This window comes from Petaurus breviceps, unplaced genomic scaffold (assembly GCF_028583685.1).
Source record: "Petaurus breviceps papuanus isolate PSGF00001 unplaced genomic scaffold, PetGlider_PUasm1.0 37, whole genome shotgun sequence".
Classification (NCBI taxonomy): Eukaryota; Metazoa; Chordata; class Mammalia; order Diprotodontia; family Petauridae; genus Petaurus; species Petaurus breviceps.
This window is the reverse complement of record NW_027186296.1, coordinates 76,951,919-76,972,559: the sequence shown is the minus strand read 5'-3', so window position 1 is coordinate 76,972,559 and position 20,641 is coordinate 76,951,919. Positions and strand designations below refer to the sequence as shown.

General features: G+C 41.1%; 1 protein-coding gene across 9 annotated transcripts in view; it reads left to right on the top strand.

Annotated features, from left to right (window-relative positions):
- ARMH3 (armadillo like helical domain containing 3) overlaps nucleotides 1–20,641 on the top strand; it is a 221,958-nt gene that overhangs the window by 173,928 nt on the left and 27,389 nt on the right. For all 9 annotated transcript variants that reach the window (XM_069098793.1, XM_069098795.1, XM_069098794.1 and 6 more), the window contains one exon: nucleotides 1,566–1,644. In XM_069098793.1, coding sequence (XP_068954894.1) covers nucleotides 1,566–1,644 — 79 coding nt within the window. The remainder of the gene's footprint in view (nucleotides 1–1,565; nucleotides 1,645–20,641) is intronic.

The following is a 20,641-nucleotide window of genomic DNA, read 5'->3' as shown; positions in this document are numbered from 1 at the left end:
AGTGCCCACACCGTGATGCCTGCCCAGTTATCAGCCCCCAAATTCTTTCTGATTATATTCTGTCTTTGTCCTCCATTCAGACATGGGCTACTTAAAAACCCAACAAAATTTCTCTTCTCTAAACTTCATTTTCGCCCTTTCAAAAAAGTCTAGAGTCCAAGCAGACCCTGTTGTCTTTCCTTCTACATTAACCCTTTGTTCCAGACCTGACCAGGCAGCAGCCCTTCTCTGGCCTGTTTTTGTGACTGTCACTTGTCTAAAATGGGAGGGAGAAGAAAACACTTGTGCTTTAGCAACCTCAGAGGATCTTTCAGGAAAGGAGAAAATCAGCCTATGGGATAATGATACAGAAAAAAAAAATGTGTTAGATGAAAACTTTTGCATCCTTCACAGTTTTGCCAGTCTGATCTTTTATACCTTGCCTATTTCTGGCTTCTATCTATTCACTTATCCTTTTCAATAATAAGTGAGGTATTTGGGAGCACAAAGAATTTGAAAGGGGAGCCTTCAAAAATCTCTTAGCTTCTAGTAACAGTAACATGGTGCAATGATCAACCATGATAGACTTAGCTCTTCTCAGCAATACAGTAATCCAAGACAATTCCAAAAGACTCATGATGGAAAATACTGTCCACATCCAGAGAAAGAACTATGGAGTTTGAATGCAGATTGAAGCATATTGTTTTCACTTTTTTTTCTTTCTTGTGGTTTTTCCCTTTTGTTCTCATTCTTCTTTCACAAAGTGACTAATGTGGAAGTATGATTAGTATGATTTATACATGTATAACCTACATCGAATTGCATACTGTCTTGGGGAGGGAGTGGGGAAGGGAGCGAGAACAATTTGGAACTCAAAGTCTTATAAAAGTGAACTTTGAAAACTATCTTTACATGTAATTGGAAAAAAACAAAATACTATTAAGCAGGGGGATCTTCAGAAGCTCCTTATATAGAAGAGTGAAATTCCTTTCCCTTCAGTTCAGGTGCTTCATTTCTGGCATCTCTGAGTAGAGGGGCTACCAGAATGGTACTTGGACTTTCCAAATAAAAGTACTGGAGAGGCAGCATATGTACTTTATGTACAATATGTACTTTCTGTAGGATGGAAGTAGAGGAGTTTTGTTTGGAGTTTGAGAACTTTTGCTCTCTGCCCAAGTTTCTGTACAGCAAGACATCTTTCAGACCCTCTGGAAACCCTGATAAACCGAAGGATAGTTTAAAGAACAGATCTACCACTAGTCTCCCTATCACAGTTATTAAGAATGATGAGGTTACCATTTCCTAAACCAGTCTGAGAAAATCCCATAGGCCTCCGAGCAGCAGCTTTGTTTAGCCCTGCCAGTACAGTAAGCATGGGGATTAAGAGGTGTAGCAACTCTTACCTGTAGTGTATTGGAAGTTTATTGAAAATCTGTTGCGCTTCTTTGGTGTATCTCTCCCTGCATGTGGAAACACCTCATCACATACACACCCTACTTTCCCCAGGAGCATTAAATTCAGGATGTTGACTTGCTGCCTCTTTTCTTGGCACCTACTACTTTATTAATGTCAGTTCTTTGTTTCAGAGCTATCATCAACCACTTTAACCCCAAGATTGAGTCCTATGCTGCAGTGAATCACATATCACAGCTGTCTGAGGAACAGGTAAGGAATAACACAATCTTTTGATTGCTCTCTGTTACTGACTGGGAGTGATAGGGGACAAGGGAGCTCCTTTAGCTGAGTCTACTCTGTTTGAGAACAATGATGCAACTGCTCGGAGGAATTAGGGATGGCCTGTAGCCTCTAAGCAGAAACAGAGATGCTTATGCTACCCACATCATTTGATTATATAAAAGACAAGCAGGTGACAAGTTAGTGTGTTCTTAGTGGCCTGTTGAGGGTGGGTGGTGTTTTTCCTGCTCCAGGCAGATAGTCATGTTGATTTTCAAAAATAAGAAATGAGAACTTGGAAAAGGATGAAACTACCAATTAGAGAAATCCTGAGTTCAGCTTAATTTGCAGCAGTTGGGCTCATTAAAACCAGTGCACTCATTGGGACAGTAATTGAAATAGCTTGGCCTTGAGCAGTGATTTCTGAGCAGGTTTTCAATGGGACAGGCTGGCTGAGTAGGGATCCAAATACAGGCACGTATTTGTTTTCCCTGAACTTGGCCTGATTTCCTCTGCTCCCAAGGCGCCTACACTTGGGTGTAGATTACGTAAGAGTGCAGATGGGGTTTTGGCATGGCAGGAGGATAAGCATGATGTATGGGACTGGGACAGTGAGGCCTATTTTTATATCATAAAATGTGCCATCTCTTTCACAGTGCCCCCCCATGCCCGTCTAGTTTGTGGTCCCCCAGTGTTCATGTGACAAGGGGCACATAATAGTCTATAAGCCAGCCAGGTTGCTATATTTCCTCCCTTGATGTTCTTCCAGCTGGCCTCACTTGTATTCCAACTTCTGTGGCTTCCTGTGAGCTGGGCTGGTCAGCTGACCAGCTGTGGGATGGCCATATGCTTTGGCATTCCCAAAGGCCACCAGACCAGGTCTGAAGAGCTTTATTCCTAACTTGCCGTCCTAGAATGTGCCACTGTTGGCTCTTTCCTTTCATCTTAACTTTAAACTGATGGGCAGAATAGGGTTGTGTTCACCTAATACTCCTACTTTCTTTATCGTCCCTGTTTCTGTAGGGAACTGCAAGAATTCTTCCTGGCATTTAAATTGCTTTGATGTTTTGACTTTCTTGTTCTTTGTTCCTATCCTTCCTAGAAAGGAGTCATGGGTCCCGCTCCACTGAACGCATTTTCTTTTTGCTGCACTTGCTGTCTGTAAGGTGGAGCTCTCTCTTCCCTGTAGTGCCATTTCAAATCAGTTGTATTGTGTGGTTTTTATTTAAAATGATTCAGTGACTTTTTGCCTAGCTTGATGAATAGGAGGGGGCAACTTTGCTACCACACTAAGTCCCAGTTAATTTGTTACTTTAAGGAAAATGAAGAACCTTTTTCCTGTCAGCTATGTACAGTATTCATCCTCAGTAGCTTAAAAATGTCAGGCTGAAATCTTTCTCTGGTGGCGGTAGCAGGCCAATAATAAAATTTATTATGATGAACAAAGTGATTTGGGAAAAAGATGATTAGGAAGCACACAGCTTCAGTATCCGTCCTCTGCCATCCAGGCCTTTTCCTTCAAAACAAAGTGGGCTGGTGAAATATTCCTCCCAAAGGTAGATATATCACAAGCCAAAGACAAAAGCTGTCCTTTTTGAGAGGGAGAACCCAGCTTTGTGCAGGGATAACAGTGTTGGGAAATGTCTTGAAGCAGTTCTCCTTAGCTCCTCACTTCCCTACCCTCTCAGTCAACAAGTATTTATTAAGGGCTTACTACGTACCAAGCACTGAATGAAGTGGTGGCCATGCAAATAAAGGCAAAAACACGCCCCTGCACTGAGGAGCTCACATTCTGATGGGAGAGACAATACATTAATAACTCAGAACATAGAAAATGTGTAAGACTAGAGGTAAATAATCTTAAAGAGAAAAGACATTAGCAGGTCCAGGGACTAGGGGGACTGCCTAGGGAATTCAGGGACTGCCTGCTGCAGAAAGTGATACTTGAGTTGGTCAATCAGTCAGTCAACAAGCATTAATCAAGAACAAGTAGGCCAGTATGGCTGGATCATAGAATTTGTGGAGAAGAATAAAGTATTAAAAAAAAAAAAACCCAGGAAGGTAGGAAGGGGCCGAGTTATGCAGAGAACTTTATATTTGCTCCTGGAGGCAATAGGGAGCCACTAGAGCTCATTAAATAGGGGTGGGTGTGACATGATCAGAGCTGTGCTTTGGAAAAATCACTTTGACAGCTAAGTGGAGGATGGATTGGGGCAGACAAAGTCTTGAGACTGGGAGACTAGTTATGTTATTACAGTGGTCTAGATGAGAGAGGATGAGGACCTTAGTTTAGGGTTGTGTCTTTGAGGGAAGAGAAGGAGGTGTATGTACCAGAGTTGCTGTGAAGGTAGAAACAGCTTGGATATGTGGGATGAGTGAGAATGAAGAGTCAAGATTGACACCAAGAAACAATATCCACAGTAATTCCTACAGTGTAAATGGAAAGAACAACCACACACACAAAAAAAATCAAAAGGGAATGTAATAAAATTTTAAAGATAAAGCATAAGGGCAGCCAGGTGGCACAGTGGATAGAGCACCATCCCTGGGGTCAAGAGGACCTGAGTTCAAACGAAGCCTCAGACACTAGCAGTGTGACTCTGGACAAGTCATATGAGAGGATACCTTCCTGGAGGTGGGAACATTCACAGGTATCATACATTACACATGTTTTGGGATTTTTTCAATGTATTGATCAATTGGACTGAATTTTTTTCTTCTTTTTTTGTCTTTAAAAAAGACTTTGTTACATGAGAAGGCTTTCTGGGAGGAGGAAGAGGAAGGATACTAGAGATAATTATGATGATGTAAAAAACAGAAAACATCGATTAAAATTATTTTTAAAAAAGATTGACAAGAAGATTATAAACTTGTGAGGATGATGGCATAGTAATAAAGAAGTGAAGGAAGTGAAAAAGAGGATGAGGGGGCGGGGGAGTGGAGAGTAGGGGCGAAGGGAGGTGGAAGGAAGATAATGAGTTCTGTTTTGGACAAATTGAGTTTAAGGTGCCTGTGGAACATGTAGTTTGAGATGGCCAAGAGAGGGCTTTGATGATTGAGTGACAACCTCAGCAGAGAGAGAGATTGTAATTGGAATAACAGATCTGGAAGGCATCTACAAAGAGATAATAGAAGCCATGGAATCTAATGAGATCAACAAATGAGACAGTAATAAAGTGAAAAGGGAAGAAGGCCCAGGACAGAGTTTTAGGCAACACCCATGGTTAGTGGGCATGATAAAAAATCAACAGAAGACACAAAGAAGAAATGGTTGAAACACTGGAGAATCAGCATAGAAGTGTCAGGAAACTGAGGGGAGATAGTATTTGAGAGGAAAAGGTGATCAGCAGTTTCAGATGCCTAAGAGGGCAAGAAGAATTAGGATGGAGCAAAGATCATTTGATTCGGCAATTAAGAGGTCATTAGTAACTTTGGAAAGAGCAGTTTAAGTTGCATGATGAGGTCAGAAGTCAGACTGCAAAGGATTTGGAAGAGAGTAAGGGGAGAGGGTAGTGGAGGCACTGAGTGTAGATAGCTTTTTCAAGGAGTTGTTAGCTGAGAAGGGGAAGAGTATTCTGTGATAGCTAGTGTGGGACTGGTTGAATTGAGTGAGGGTTTTTTAAGGGTGGGGAAGACGTGGATTATTTATTGGGAGCAGAGAAGGAACTAATAGGGAGTGATTGAAGATAGGAAAGATACTGAGGAAGATAGCAGGGAACAGTTTGCTGGAGAGTTAGGAGGATATGGGACCAAGGATGCATGTAGTGGGGTCAGCCTTGCTTAGGAGAAGGGGCAGCACTACATCTGAGACTGGAATGGAGGCAATCCCTTTGAGACCTGGGTAGTGCCCCAAGGCCCCTTTCACAAATGCTACCAAGTGTTGCAACTGCTACTTCCTCACTGGCTCTGAGAATCACTGACTGTATTTTGTTAGATTCTTTGAACCTGAAAAGGGGAACTGATGGGGTGTTTGGGATCTATGTTTGTAAAACCAATTTGTGACATCATTAATGATGGGGTGCTTGGGATCTATATTTGTAACACCACTTTGTAATATCAATTTGTAAAACCAGTTTGTAAAATCACACTACCCCCCCCAGTCTCAGAGCATTAACTCTGTCCCTTCTCCCCCCCTCCCCTAGCTTCAAAGCACTAATTGTGCCCAGCAACAACTCATGAATTGTTTATCTCAGCCTTGAAACACTAACAAGCTATACCTATCAATCCTTCACAAAAGTATCTATAAACATTCCAGCTTAGGCAACTATTATCTCCCCCTTGCATAGTGTTTCGTTACCCCCATGAATTCTTGGGTACCCTATCTCTAGGTTGACTCCTTGGCTGCCTCAATGAATCCTTCAGGACTCTATCTCTGGGTTAACTCCTTTGCCTATTATCCACTGAGTCTCCGGTTAACCTTGGTTCCCAGACATCAATCCTGTCAAACATGACACTGATGGAGGCAGAATGGGCACTTCTCCATCAGCCCTTGACCTCTCACTGACTTAGTGACGTTTTCAAGCCTAAAACCACACCTATAGGTAGCCCCCCCTTGGGCTTTTTCCCAGTGAATCATGGGCAATACACCTGCACAGTTACATTACACTGGCCCCACCTTAACTCCTCCCTAATCCCACCCTTAATCACCTAGTTAGCATAATTGGCACGAGTTCTACTATGGATGATTCTATATAAACCTTAATTCTACCCCTTTAAGATTGCAGGTCCTCTAAGGATCCTTGCCTTAAGGCGTATAATAAACTTTTTCAACTCTGACTCCAAGTCTGCTTAGGCCTACTGAATTCTTTCCAGACTGATTCGAAGGCTCTGGTCTTATGATAAGATCAGAGTTCCTGCTGAACCTAATAGCCATCCCTCATCAGAACCAATTGATTGCTTTGCTTATCTCTTATCTGTGTTTTATCACACCCTTAAACTTTCCCCCCTTCTCTACTATCCCTTTTCCCCTCCCCGTTCATTTGTGAACATTAATGTTACTGTCATTTAATGGCATAGCTGTACAAGGATAATAGCTGTAGGTGCAGTTGGGCCCTAGAGCTGTTGACAGTTATACTGGGTAGAAAATTCCAAGTGTGTTCAGAAACACAGTAAAATAAAACTTAAGGACCACAGGTAGGAGCAATTGGAATTAGGGAGTTCAGTAATTCTTAGGGTAGATAAATCTTTGTCCTGATATATGTGCCTACCTAATGTTCCACTTTGTCCTGGAAAAAAGATTTCTGAGTTCTAACAGCCTCAAGAAACAAAATTTTCAAGGACAGAGCCCTCCTCTGGCTCATTCACTTGCACTGTTTCAGTGAGGCTTTTGTTAGGACCATTGTTGCTTTCTAAACAAAGCGAGGCTTCCATGCTGGGACTCTTTTTCATAGGTCCAAAAGATGGATGCAGTTTTGCTGTTAATTCTTTTTAGATTCATGGAGGGCAAAACATTCTAATCAGCTAATACCCTCAGCATGACCAAATGGTTGTGAATTTTTCAGCCTAACAAATTGCATGTGTTTCCATAATGCATACACAGGTGTTCCGTTTGTCTGGGGTAAGTTGGGAAACTTGCCCATTTTGACCTCTTGCTTGTAAATACTGTATCTTTATGAATAAAAATTATAAAAAAGACACAGAAGACCTTTCCCAAGAGTTGTAAAACAGCTCCCAGCAACCCTTGATTTATTTGTCTTATGTTTGATGCTGCAGGTTCCTATCTTATACTGTCCTTTATTTCCTTTTAGTGATTTCTCTGGCTTTGGGATATTTCCTCAATGGGGAAAAAAACCATTGAAGTGTGTTCTTATAAATTCTACCCAAGAAGGTGAGGGAAGAGTATTTAAAGGTGTCAACAGGATCAAACTGGCCTCTAACCTGTGGATGGCCAGAACCAAAGAGAGCAGGCTAGAGATAGGAGAGTCAGGAATCAAACAGAAGTTTAATTTTTTCAAAGTGAGGGAAAGGGCTTGAAAGCAAGAAGGGAATCTAGACATATATGCTGGGGCCTCGCCCGTAGTGGGGGAACCTGCTTTAGTGTGGGTAGACCTCAATGCTTATAACAATGACTATGCAGTGAGGTATAGCGCTGACAATGAGGAGTAACAGCAACAATGTGACAAGTTTGATTCATGGCAGGATTAATGACCAGAACTTTCCCAAGCTTATCTGGTGCTTGTCTGAGCTCAGAGAATATTTGGTGCAGGTCAAAGCAATACAGTAATTATGTGGGATTTTGCCAGAGGACGAGCGAAAAGGATTGTTGTTAAGGCAAGCTCAAGGCACAGCTTGTTTGTTGGGCCTTAGCTCTGGAAAATAGAGTGTCTCCTAATATCTTGACAAAGGATGTTGCGGTTGAATATCCCACCACATGGTTTGATAAAGAGTAGCAGTTAGCATAAAGGCTTTAGATTCAATAACTTTGGGATCTACATTGATTCCTTAGTCTTCTAAGGGCATTTTTTTTTCCAGCCCAGCTGCAATATAGTTACTTTCACCTGACCCATTCCTTCCCTTAATTTATAATTTACTTCCTGGTACTGAGCCAGGCTTTAAGGAGACCATGACCAATTTACCCATGGATAGTTTCCAGTTCATCTATGTTACAATCACATTGTAGGTTGTCTGGGAAGAAAGTCATTGCCTCCACCAGTAAGTTGTTCTTGTAAGCCCAGGTCTCCTTGGGAGCTCCCAGAGCACTGACTTTCATTCCCCCAGCAGAACATGTAATATTCTCTGGCCTCTCAGTGTTAGATATATCTTCAAGACCAGTGAAGCTTTTCATCCATGCAGTTTTCTGACATCAGTCCCTGACTTTTTAGATCCTGATGTACCCAAACTAATGACTTTACTTAAAAAAAAATGCAAAAAATAAAAATAAATAAAAACCAAAAAAACTGCAAGAAAATTTATTGAAAGTGAAGTTCTAGTTCTAGACTTTCAAAAGAAATCTAGATTTGAATCCTTCCAGTACTTACTCTGTGACCATAAGAAAGTCACTTTAACCTCTCAGCCTCAGTTTCATAATCAGTTACATGGGAATAATAATAGGAAAGGGATAGGGACTAGACCTGTGATTTCAGGCAGCTCCAACTTAGGGAAACTCACTCTACCAATGCAGGTTGACATCTTCACTGCAACTAAGTCTTAGTATGTGATCTACAGCATTGATAGTTTAAGTGACTTGCCCAAGGTTACACAGCCAAGAGAGGTCAGAGGTGGCACTTGAACCCAGGCCTTCAAGTTTCCAATGTCAGCTCTCTACTGAAATTATTCCACAGTTTCCTCTTCAGGAATAATGATGCCTATAATAATTTGATATAAGGATCAAATGAGAGTGTATGTAAAGCATTTTGCAAATGTAAAGCACTATATAAATGTCACCTTATTATTACTCTTTGGTTGGAGATGGCCTGTCAGGAATTTGCTATAGAGTTGTTTGGAGTGAGCTTAGCAGCTTTGAATGGTACCTCATGCTTCTTTTCCAAACCTTTGAAAAATGTCTACTGAGGACCTCCGACTGCTGACAAACTATCCAATCCATGTTTTGTTTTTCAAATCCTTTTAAACAGTGATTGGCATAGACACTAATCATACTTGTAGGCCAAGAGAAAGCTGAATAGCAGACCTTCATAGAAGACTTTCCATGACGTAAGCCCTGGAGACTAAAGAAGATGTGAGGTTAGCTGTCCTTTTTTTGCCCTCAGCAAGGTCCATGTTCATCTTTGTGCCTTTTGAAACACCCAGTGGAATGCAGGCAAATAATTGGCCCACTCTTTCTTGTATGCAGTGTTCTAGGAAGCTTTTCATGCATTTCACAAGTATTAACAGTATTGGATGCCCACTTCATGTTACATGGAGTTGTGGCAATGTAGAAAGATAAGATCTGGTGTCTACCATCAAGGAGCTTACTGTATTGTTGGGGAGATAACATAGGAAACTAAATAGTATTACAAGGTAGTACAAAAGATGTCATGAGAATCTCTGCTGTCAGATGAATATTATAGCTAGTCAGTCCTCTAAATTCATAGGAATGAGATAATTCTGTGGGTTAGAATGGTGAGGAGCAGTTGAACCAAGACTTGAAATAGGCATTGGCTGAAAGGGGACTTGACTTTGTGTGAACTTTTCAAGGCTATGGTCCTAGGCATTTCCTTATTGTGCACAGTTGGTGCTTGGTCAGTGGTGTTGCCTAACTTGATTTCCTGCCCCACTCTTCCCTTCCTCTCTATTTTGTAGCCTGCTTTTTTGTTTCATCTTCATGTCAGAGCCATTAGAACAGATTTTCAATCTAACTTGGTTGTCAGAGGAGATGGGAACTAATCATAGTGAAGGGGTGATGGAAAAGCCTCAAAATCCCAAGCTTGCAGTAGACATTTCTCTAAGGTTAGATCCTGAATAGGTTTATCTCTCTTAAGTGTGGGACTGAAAGATAAAGCTGTAAGTTTCTAAATTGTTATCTCCACACATGTATTTTCTAAAGATGCCTGAAGCCAATTCCTATACCTTATGCCTCTGCTTCATGGGGTTTTCTGAGCAGAACTGTCTTTTGAGCCAAAAACATCCCTTTCAGATTTTGTTGCGGGCTCTAAAAATTCACCTGAATCTCTTCCTACCAAGGGGACCTTAGTGAGCTTTCTTAGGAAGTCAAAGACAAGGCCTTTGGCATTCCTGATGAGTTAGAAATCTATAGGCGCAGGATTCAGATAAGACTTCTGAAAAGGAATAAGAGTTCAATGTTCCTTTCCCGCTTCGATCCCCTTTCTCCCATGCTCCATACCCCATACCATCCCCACTTGGGCCAAGAACAAAACTGAGTTAAATAGTCAGAGGACTATTAGTCAGGTCAACAAGCATTTGTTTAAGAATTTACTATGTAAATATGTTTTGCATAGCTTCCATATGTTTAATGGGTATCATATTTCTTGCTTTCTCGATGGGTAAGGGAGATGGAGGGAGGGGGAGAATTTGAAACTGAAAATAAATTTAAAAAATTTTTAGTTTCCTTTGAGTTGGTTGGGAGAAAGGAGGGGTCTGAGTGAGAGGTGACAGCTTCCCCAGTAGATCATATCAGTGAATACAATTTTACGTATCAAGCATTTATTAAATGCCTACTGTATTTAGTAAACTACATTTTGAAGGGATCTGGCTGGGAGGACTTGGGGGATTTAAAGTGATTTTATAGGAATTTATAGTATTGGCTAGTGAGGCCACTTAGTCTTCCTATCTTGAAAGTCAGTAACTGAGTGCTTAAACATTTATTAAGCCTATACTGGATGCCAGGTATTGTGCTAAGCAATAGGGATTCAAAGAAAGGGGGAAAAATAACCCTTGCTCTCAAGGAGCTCATATTATAAAGGAAAGGGAAGAATAGAAACATTTATATAAGACTTATGATGTGCCAAGCACTGTGTTAAGTGTTTTACAAATATTATCTCACTTGATTCTCACAACATCCCTGTGAGGTAGGTACGGTTATTATTCTCATTTTACTGTTTAGGAAACTGAGGGAAACAGAGGTTAAATGACTTGCCCAGAGTCTCATAGCTAATAAGTCACTTAGGCCAGATTTGAACTCCAGTCTTCCTGACCCCAGGCCCAGCATATATATGTAGGATTTTAGCAAGGATTTGAAGGAATCCATGGAAGCCAGCACACCTCTTGGAACTCCCTCAGCCCCCATTGAAAGTTTTGCATATAGGGGCAGCTAGGTGGCACAGTGAATAGAGCACTGGCCCTGGAGTCAGGAGGACCTGAGTTCAAATCCGGTCTCAGACACTTAACACACAAAAAACTAGCCATGTGACCTTGGGCAAGTCACTTAACCCCAATTGCCCTCCAAAAAAAAAAAAAAAAGAAAGTTTTGCATAGGTTCCAATTCCCCTTTGTTTTCTTTCATTAGGGCTCAAGTTTCATAGCAAGCTTAGTGCCAGGTGCAGCAGCATTGTGAAAAAGTTATTTAACATTAGTGGAAGGAAAAGGTAGGTGAAAGCAAATTAACAAGACCAGAGGAACACTTTTAGAGAAAAAAATCAAGGTTCCCAGTTCACCTTCAAATAAGGATGGGAGATTGAATTTGAAGCCAACAAATGGCATATTTAGTTAGGAACTAAGGACTACAGGTGCCAAAGAGGCTGTCAAATATACTTCTCTAAAAGAAAGGGATTTAGTCTTCTAAATTTAGCCATTCTAAAAGAAAGGAATTTAGAAAGGGATTGGCTATTTGGGGGGTAGTGGAGTAAATGGGGTAAATGGGAATATGAGAAAGACTACAAACCTTCTAGGTCATAGATAGGAATAGAGCTGCAAGAACTTTGTACTCTATGCTCTGGGAGTACAATTTCCAAGCACAACAGCAGAGAGAAATCTGGGGCCACTTGACTTACATCTGCAATTCCCCAAAGTTGTCAGGGTATGAACCAGATTCACCGGTCATTCTTTGGAACCTTGTTCTGTCCTAGTCTACCTTTATCTTTTTGTGCTTGAATGGTCACTTGCAGCCCAAGGCATCTAAGTTTGAACCAATTATATATTCACTGCTATCTGTTGCTTAATTTTATAAACTTCTGTTTTTCCAGCTTAGAGTCACTACAAATTACTACATAGTATTGATAATCCCTTATAAAGCCTAATTGTATTGGTGATTTACCTAGAGCTTTGGGTAGTACCCAACAGGCAGTGAATAGAGCACTTGGGCCTGAACTCAGGAAGTTTTATCTTCCTGAGTTCAAATCTGGTCTTAGATATTTAATAGCTGTATGACCCTGAGCAAGTCGCTTAACCTCATGTACCTCAGTTTCCTCATCTGTAAAATGAGTGGAGAAGGAAATGGCACACCACTCCATTATCTCCGCCAATAAAACCCTAAATAGGGTCACGAAGAGTCAGCTAGGATCAAAAGACAACTAAAACAGCAACAGTGCACCAAACACCAAAGAAATACCATTAGGAAGCAAAGACAGGACTTGAGAAAGCACTTCTGGGAGAACACAGCCCAGTTCTTCACTCAGAAGGGCTTCATGGGGAAGCCCCTGGAAAATTTCAAGGAAAGGGAGATAGAGAGTTTGACTCCGTTATAAAAGAAGTAGCTGGTAGAGAATTTTCTCCTTTTCCCATTGCAGTTTTGAAGAGCTCATTATTATACCCAAGGCTGCTGTGTGGGTGAATAGGGCTCCTGTGAATGCACCTCAAAGGTGAAGCTACCATGTTTTCTCAGAAGAGTAGCACTTTTTTTGGGAGAAGGAGCAGAGATTGACCTCACCTGACAGTGACAGAAATTAGAGAGCTCAGATTTGATTCCCCGCATGACCATAATTCACGTTTCCCATGTTTGATACCGTATGTTGCATTATAATCAATAGGATCAGGTCTGTGCCACCCCTCTGAAGTCCTGAATAAATGTTGCACTGGGAGATCCAGCTGCAGTGGAGGGGTGGGGGGAACTGGGAAGGGACAACCCTGACCCTGCCTGCTCACCCTAATTTGCTTGTATTCTAGTATTTGGTTTCCTAGTTTAGCAGAAAGAAAAGTGTGATTCAGTTCATTTGTTCTTAGCATTTTGGGGTTAGAAGCTATGCTCACCAGAGCTCAGAAGACACAGGCACTAGGTGTTTCCAGGAAGTTACTTATTTATATAATTCAAAGACAAGAACTGCTCTTGGCAGTGGCAAAAAAATGCCCAGCCTGTGGCATTGGGCACAGCGCAGTTCCATTGCCTGGGACGCAAGAGGTCCTTTTTTCCATCCTACCCTGTAAGGAAGATGACCAGCAGAGATAAAGCATGAACTTGGGCCTGGGGGCACATTTAATTTTAATTGTTCATTTTAAAGTAGCATTTCCATCACTTTTTTTTAAAGCACTATCAAAATTAATGTCCCACAACCTAGCTGGAACTGTCAGTGTGAATATAGAGGTCACTGGTGAAAACAAAACTCTGAGTACTTTGTCTTGTCCACAGAGAAATTCTACTTTGTCTTGTCCACAAAGAAAGAAATTTTACTTTGTCTTGTCTACAAAGAAAGAAATTCTACTGTCAGCATTTCCTACTCTTGTGAGCCAGAAATTTCCCCTGCAGACTTTCTCAGCCTCAGTGGAAGGACAGGGGCCCTTATTAGCAATACTTAGGAAGACTGACAGCCTAGGTAAAATAAAATGGAGCATATGATTCTGTCACCTCTCATCTTTGGAGAAGAGGGCCCAAAGACAGTACCCAAGTATTTCCTTAATTTTCCCATATATGAAAAGAAAGTGTAAGTTAATCATCAAGGACCCTCTAATCCACTCTGTAGCCAACTTAGAGCTTGTTTGTACATAGTTGTTTACATGTTGTCTCCCCTAGTAGATTGTGAGCTCACGGGTATGGACACCTTTTCCTTTCTTTGTGGCCCCAGTGCTTAGCACAGCGCCTGGCACATAGTAGATGCTTAATAAATGATTATTGGCTGTCAGACTAAATTTCTGCCCAAGAGACCAACCTAGAATCTATTATTTTTATTCTAACTTGCTTCCAGGATTCAACATAAAAGTGCATTGGACATGCTGAGGAGAACATGGTTTGTTGTTTTGTTTAACACCAAGGTTAGAGGTATTCCTCAGCAAACTTGTGTCTTATCTGGTGGTTCTATTAGTTTTCAACCCTTTGCAAAGCATGACCTTAGTTTTCTGACCTTTTGTAATAGCCGGTATTAAGAAAACATGTGGAGGGTCTTGAAACCTGCTTATCTGGCTAGAAATAAATCTATGACTAACCTACAGTGACAGCCGGCCTGCCTCACTTGTACAGAAAAGACCATAAGGCAAAGAATGAGCTCCAGTCTGCACTGACACAGAAACTTCATGTCTACTTCTCTATGTGCACAGAGTAAAGGGATGGTGCTGTCTGTCTCTTTTCCTTGAGTTGTGATGTTTTTTAAGTAAAGAGGAAGACAAGAATATATATTCCTGAGTCTGCAGTGGGCAAGGTGCTGAACTGCCAGCAGACCACAGTGGAAGAGGCAGGCTGTTTGATGGGATGTTTATATCCAATGTCCTCTCCTTCCATTTTATTTCACATGCTTCCCTTCTTCCCCCATCCCATTAATCGTCACTCACTGAGAATGGGAATGATGATTCTGCAGGTCCAGGGGCCTAGACTTGTTTAGAACTGAAGTAAGTTGCAAAGATGAGATTCAAAAGGAGCGTCTAGGGCTTCAAACCAAATAAAGTCAGTAAAAGAGGGCGGCAGGGGGAGGTGGAATGACATACAGAGTAGGGGCATCTGCCCAGGGAAATTAAAGGAAGTCACTGCTACTGCTGCTTTTGCCAGCTGATGGCCTCTCACTAATCACCCGCTGTGAGGTTCATTATCTGGTCCACCATGCTGAAAAGCTGATCCAGCCAGTCAGACCAATAAATCTCAGGGTAGCACAGAGCCCTTTGGTGGCAGGTTGGAGAAGTGTGGACTGGGAGTACTGGCAATTTAAATTGGTTTTGGTCCTGAAGCATCTCAAAAAAAAAACAAAACAAGAAAAACCTCATCAAATGAGTTGTGGGTGGCTGTATAGTCAGGGAGGGAGTTGTTACCTTTGTAGCTGAGAGTATCCTGCAGCCTTTGGTATTTGTGCTGCCTCTGAAAGCCTGGTCTCCAAACAGCTGGCCATAGCGTCCCTCAGCTAGTTAACTGTGCCCAGGAGAATGTTTGTTGCTGTATGTTGTAAAAAAAAAATCATATCACTACAACACTGAGGTGAGAGAAGTGGAGAGAAGTTTAGTTCTGCTCACCTCAGCAGAGATCCTATAATCTATCCCATTTGCAGCCTCGCCCAGATGGCTTCTTAGCTCTTCCCATAGATTTGGACTCCTTAGATTCCAAAGGAGAATTCCAGTCTCTAAAGGAAATCCTTAGGACAGTTAGCCCTTAAAACTGGTGTAGTCATTTTTTTGTTTCTGAATGCCTAGAATGATGCCATGAAATATCATGAGTAATTCAGTTAGAAAAACATTTTTAAGTGCCTTCCACGGTTGAGGCGTTAGAAAGTATAAGGAAGGTTTCTCTCCCTGGGAGATTAACTTGGGGGTGGCTTCTCACAGCTTTTAAAGCCTTCAGATTTTGCAACTACTACTGCCTGATTGTTTTAAAGTTAGGATGGCAGCAACTATTCCCCTCCTTTTTAGACCTTTTCCTCTTTTTCCTCCTTAGGCCAACCATTGTGTGACACTTGAAGAGCCAGTTTCTCTAGGGGACCTACCAGCCCTTCTTGAATCCTTTGGTGAAAAGTTAACTTATTAAATGTCCATAAACAGTTGGGTTAACGATTCTTAGGAAGAGTATATGTATTTTAGTGAGTCTTGAAGGAAGTTAGAGATTCTAAGGAAAAGAGATGGGAGGTTGAGTGTCCTGTAGGAGGAACAGAAAATAGGCCAGGCTTAAAAGGGAGTAATGTGCCATAAACCTAGAAAGGCAGATGGTGGCTAGATTGTGAAAAGTTTTAAATGCCAAATAGAGGAATTTGTATTTGATCCTAGTGTCAGAAGGGAGCCACTGGAGCTTCTGGAGCACAGGAATGATGTGGGAAAATCTTTGCTTTAGAAATACAAATTTGTCAGCTCTGTGGAGAGAGACCAAGGGAGAGAGAGGTTATAGAAGTAAAATCAAAAAAATTTGGCAACTGATTACATATGAAGGGGTAAGGAAGAATGTCAGGGATGACTTCAGACTTGCCTACTAGGATAACTTAAAGTTTGAGGGTACTGTTAACAGAATAAGGAAGTTAGAAAAGAGGAGTGGCTCTGAGGGAAAAGATAATTTCTTCCATCTTGAACATTTTGAATTTGAGCAATTTAAAGCACACCAATACCTAAAGGTGTTTAGTGATGTCCGACTATACCTCAGGAGAGAAACTAGGGATGGATATACATGTCTGGAAATCATCTACATAGAAATGATAATTGAACACGTGGGATCTGATGGGTAATGATGTTGAAAAAGAATAATAGGGGGTCCAAGACAGAGCCCTAGTAATTACCCACAATTAGATTAGGGGACAGGACATGGATGACAACCTTGCAAAGGAGCCTGGAGAATGGCCATATATAACAGAAAGAAAACTGAGAATCAGCCTCATGAAAGCCCAAGGAGTAGAGAGGACCCATGTAGTTGGGGATGGTCAGCAGCATCAGATGTAATAGAGGGGTGAAGAAGATTGAAGGTTGGGGCAGCCAGGTGGCTTAGTGAGTAAGAGCGCCGGCCCCAGAGTCAGGATGACCTGGGATCGAATCCGGGTTCTGATACTTAGCACTACACCCGGAAATAACTAGCCGTGTAACCTTGAGCAAGTTAATTAACCCCAATTGCTTTAAAAAAAAAAAAAAGAAGATTGCAGGTTGAGAAAAGGGCACTGATTTTGCCAATTAAGAAATCATTGATGGTCTTGGAGAGAGAGCAGTTTCAGTTAAGTGGTAAGGTCAAAAGCCAAATTTGGAGAGGAAAGAAAGTAGAAGCAAAAAATGTACAAGACTTTCTTTAGCTATGAAAGAAAACAGAGGTGTAGGACAAATAGTTTGAAGGGACTGGATTGTCAGACCAAGTGAAAGTTCTTTAAGGATGAGGGATATCTAGGTGTGTTTGTAGGCACCAGGAAAAGAGCCAGAAAATAGAGAATTTAAGATGGGGGGAAAGGGAAGGAATTATTATAGTGGCAAATTGGGAGAGGAGCTGGAAAGGGATAGAATCAAGGGTGTAAGTAGAAGAGCTGAATTTGTCAAGAAGGATCACCTTTCATCAAAAACTGGAACAAAGAGTGGAGATGGATGATATTAAGGGATTTTGAGATTTAGAATAAAGGAGGAATTCATAGTGAATGGTATCTCTTTTTTCAGTAGAGTATGAGGCAAGGTCTTTTGCTGAGAACTGAGAGAGGAGGAGAGAGACAGTGATGTGGGAGGCTTGAGAAGAAAAGAATAAAGGGATTGTTTTGCTGCAGTGAGGGCCTAGCCAACATTAGATACATAATTTTTTGTGGCTCCAGTCACCATAGTTGTATGACTTTCTCAGGAGTCCATCTCCAGTTGTCCTGATCTGTATCTTGTCACAGGACTCAGAGGGCTCTGAAGGAGAGAGTGAGGCTGGTGGCTTTGCACAACCCTCCCTCACTTAAATCCAATTCACTTGCAAGTCATGCCATCATCTTCCAGATATCATGGTCCTCTTTGAGAATGAAGGACAAATAGCAACAATAACAACTTTTTCCAGCATCATTAAACCACATGTGAATAGGAACAGAGAAGGTATATGGTGGGGGTAATCAAGAGTTGGTATTTAATAAGACATGAATATCATGTGATAAGACAAGGGAACAGTGGACTCAAGCGTAGAAGGAAGATTGAGTCACAGGAATAGATAGCAGAATAGGAAGTTATGTTCCAAATAAAGCAATGTAAGAGTTCTTAGTCAAGGAAATAACACATAAAACACATATAAAACATAAATAATATTACTGTTTATGTATATGAACATATCAATAACAATAATATATCTGTGTTACATATAACACACACACACACACATGAAAACACATATGGGTAATAGATCAAGGGTATTTCTGAGAATGTCCACCTCAGTGAAATTAAAGAAACAGGCTGATAGTTTCACTTTAGTCCAGACTGGAGTAGCCTGGTAAGGATGCAGTTCCTACTGTCCAGAGCCCCTCATTGTGTCATGATATTCAAGACTCTTTTAGACTACACCATTTAGAATATTCCCTAAATTGTGTGTGTGTGTGTAAGAGAGACAGAGAGAGAGAGAGATTGAGATTTTACATACTTTTCAAAAATCCCTTAAAACACCATTCTTCATCAGATAGTCACATCTGGCCCCTTTTTTCCTTTATTCTCCCTTAAGTAAGTGAAAGGAAGTATATAGTTCACTATTTAGATGCCTTTTTTAAACCAGCTCAAGAAACACATTTCTCTTACCTTCCCTCCTTACTCACACCATTTTCCTTCTAGACTTCAAGCCTGGCCTTGAATATCTGCCCTTATATTGACAGAATGTGAAAAGACCTGGCCTTCAGACCTTTTTCAGTTCAATTCAATAAACAGTTTTGAAGCATCTACTGTTTTTAGAACACTGTATTGGGCACTGGAAGAGATACCAATTTTAGAGAAGTTATGGTCCCTTACTTCCATAGCTGGAAGGAGCTGTGCTACTTGGCTGTATATTTCCTAGGCCCATGCAGCCTCATGTCCCCACCCCCTAACAGCTTTCTGCCCTGCTCTTTACCTTCTAATGAAGCTACTAGAGATCATGCTTGGAAGGATCTAAACCACTTGGCTTTTTACTCCCTCGGGCCAGCTAGCCTCATCTTCATGTAGGTCATTTTTCTTTCTTCACAGTGCATTCCATATACCCTTCCTTTCTCCTACCTCTAGTTCTGAGAATTGTATTCAAAGGACATTTGATTATGTTCCACTCAGCATGTTTGTAACTTCCCAAACCATAACACCTCTTCCTTGATCACTACTCCCCTATGTGTTTTTTACCCCCTAGAGGGTACAGCTGGAAGGAACTATTTAGCTTTTGTATTTATCTTCCCAGTCCTTTGTACACTGCTTGACATAGAGTGAGAGCTTGGTAAATGTTTTTTTTTTTATTTTATTATTCATTAATTCATGGAGTGTATAATCTAGTATGGAGAGACTTCAAGGAAGAGGGCATTGAAATCATGCAGCTTATAAATGCCTTATCTCCTATCTCTTCAATTCTCAGCTTGTCAATAAGGCCCTATACATCTGGATATGGACCCAGCCTGACATATGATAAGAAGAGGAAATTAACCAGATTGTACCTTAAGGAAGCGAACAGTTGACTATGGGTGACAGCTAGTTGTGGAATGACTGGACCTAATTGCTTCTCTTCATTGTCTTTGGAGATGCCAGAGTGTTTGTTGCAGAATGTAAAAAAAAAAAAAATTGCTAAAAATAGTCCAGTAAGACTTTGAACCAGGCTGTTCAAAGATCATTGTGTGCATCTTCTCAGATTGTTTTGGACATTTATCTAATGAGCACACTGAACAACTGAGCTGAATTTATGCAGCTGGGATTCATTTCTAAATTGAACACACCTCAGAACTACAGAGTGGATCAAATCTGGTTTCTGAGAAACTAAATCTACAGTCTGTGATTTAGAGAGTTGTCATTTTTTTCCTCCCCCATTTTTCTCAGTCTTTGCAGTGCCTTTTTTTTTTTTTAAAGAACATTAGGTCAGAGCTGAGCCAGGCCTCCCTTCAGTTATTTGCTCTAATGGAGTCCTTCTTGGAGTCCATTAAAAACCTGTCACAGTGCATTGCCCTGCCTGTACTTGGTAGTCTGAGGTCCACAGTGAGTGATCTGCTCATGCCACAGTGATTGACAGTTTTGTACACCAGTTCTAGCTAATACAGAGACAGGGTAACTCTTTGAGAAGATGAGAAAGAATAAAAGCCTTCCTTTCCTCTCTATTCTCCTAGTTCTTACACCAAAAGATTTGGAATTAAACCAACCTAACTACTGATTGGGCCAGCATAGCTAGCACTATAGCCAAGCTCCACTCTTTGGGAACCAATCCTGCTGGCCCAGCCCTTTGTCCAGTTCAAAAAAATGGTGAACATTTATTTGTTAGGGCACTGTGGTAGGTACTAGGGATACAGAAATGGAGAAAAAATATAGTCTCTTCCCCCCAGGAGCTTCTACTGTATTCAAGGGAATAAGATGTGTACGTAAATAACTGTAAAACAGTAGAATGTAAGTGTATAGGAGACAGAGTGGCATGATAGACTTAAAAAGAGATGAGGCACTTCTTTTTATGCCTTTGTCTGTATGTGCTTCTTTTTCAGTTTGTCTCAACTATCCATCAAGATTGTAAGCTTTGTGAAGGCAGGGACAGGGCTTTTAGAAATTCATCAGAGTGCTGAGGATATTGTCATTTAGCAGAACCTCATAGGTTATCTAGCTTAGCTCCCACACATATGATTTC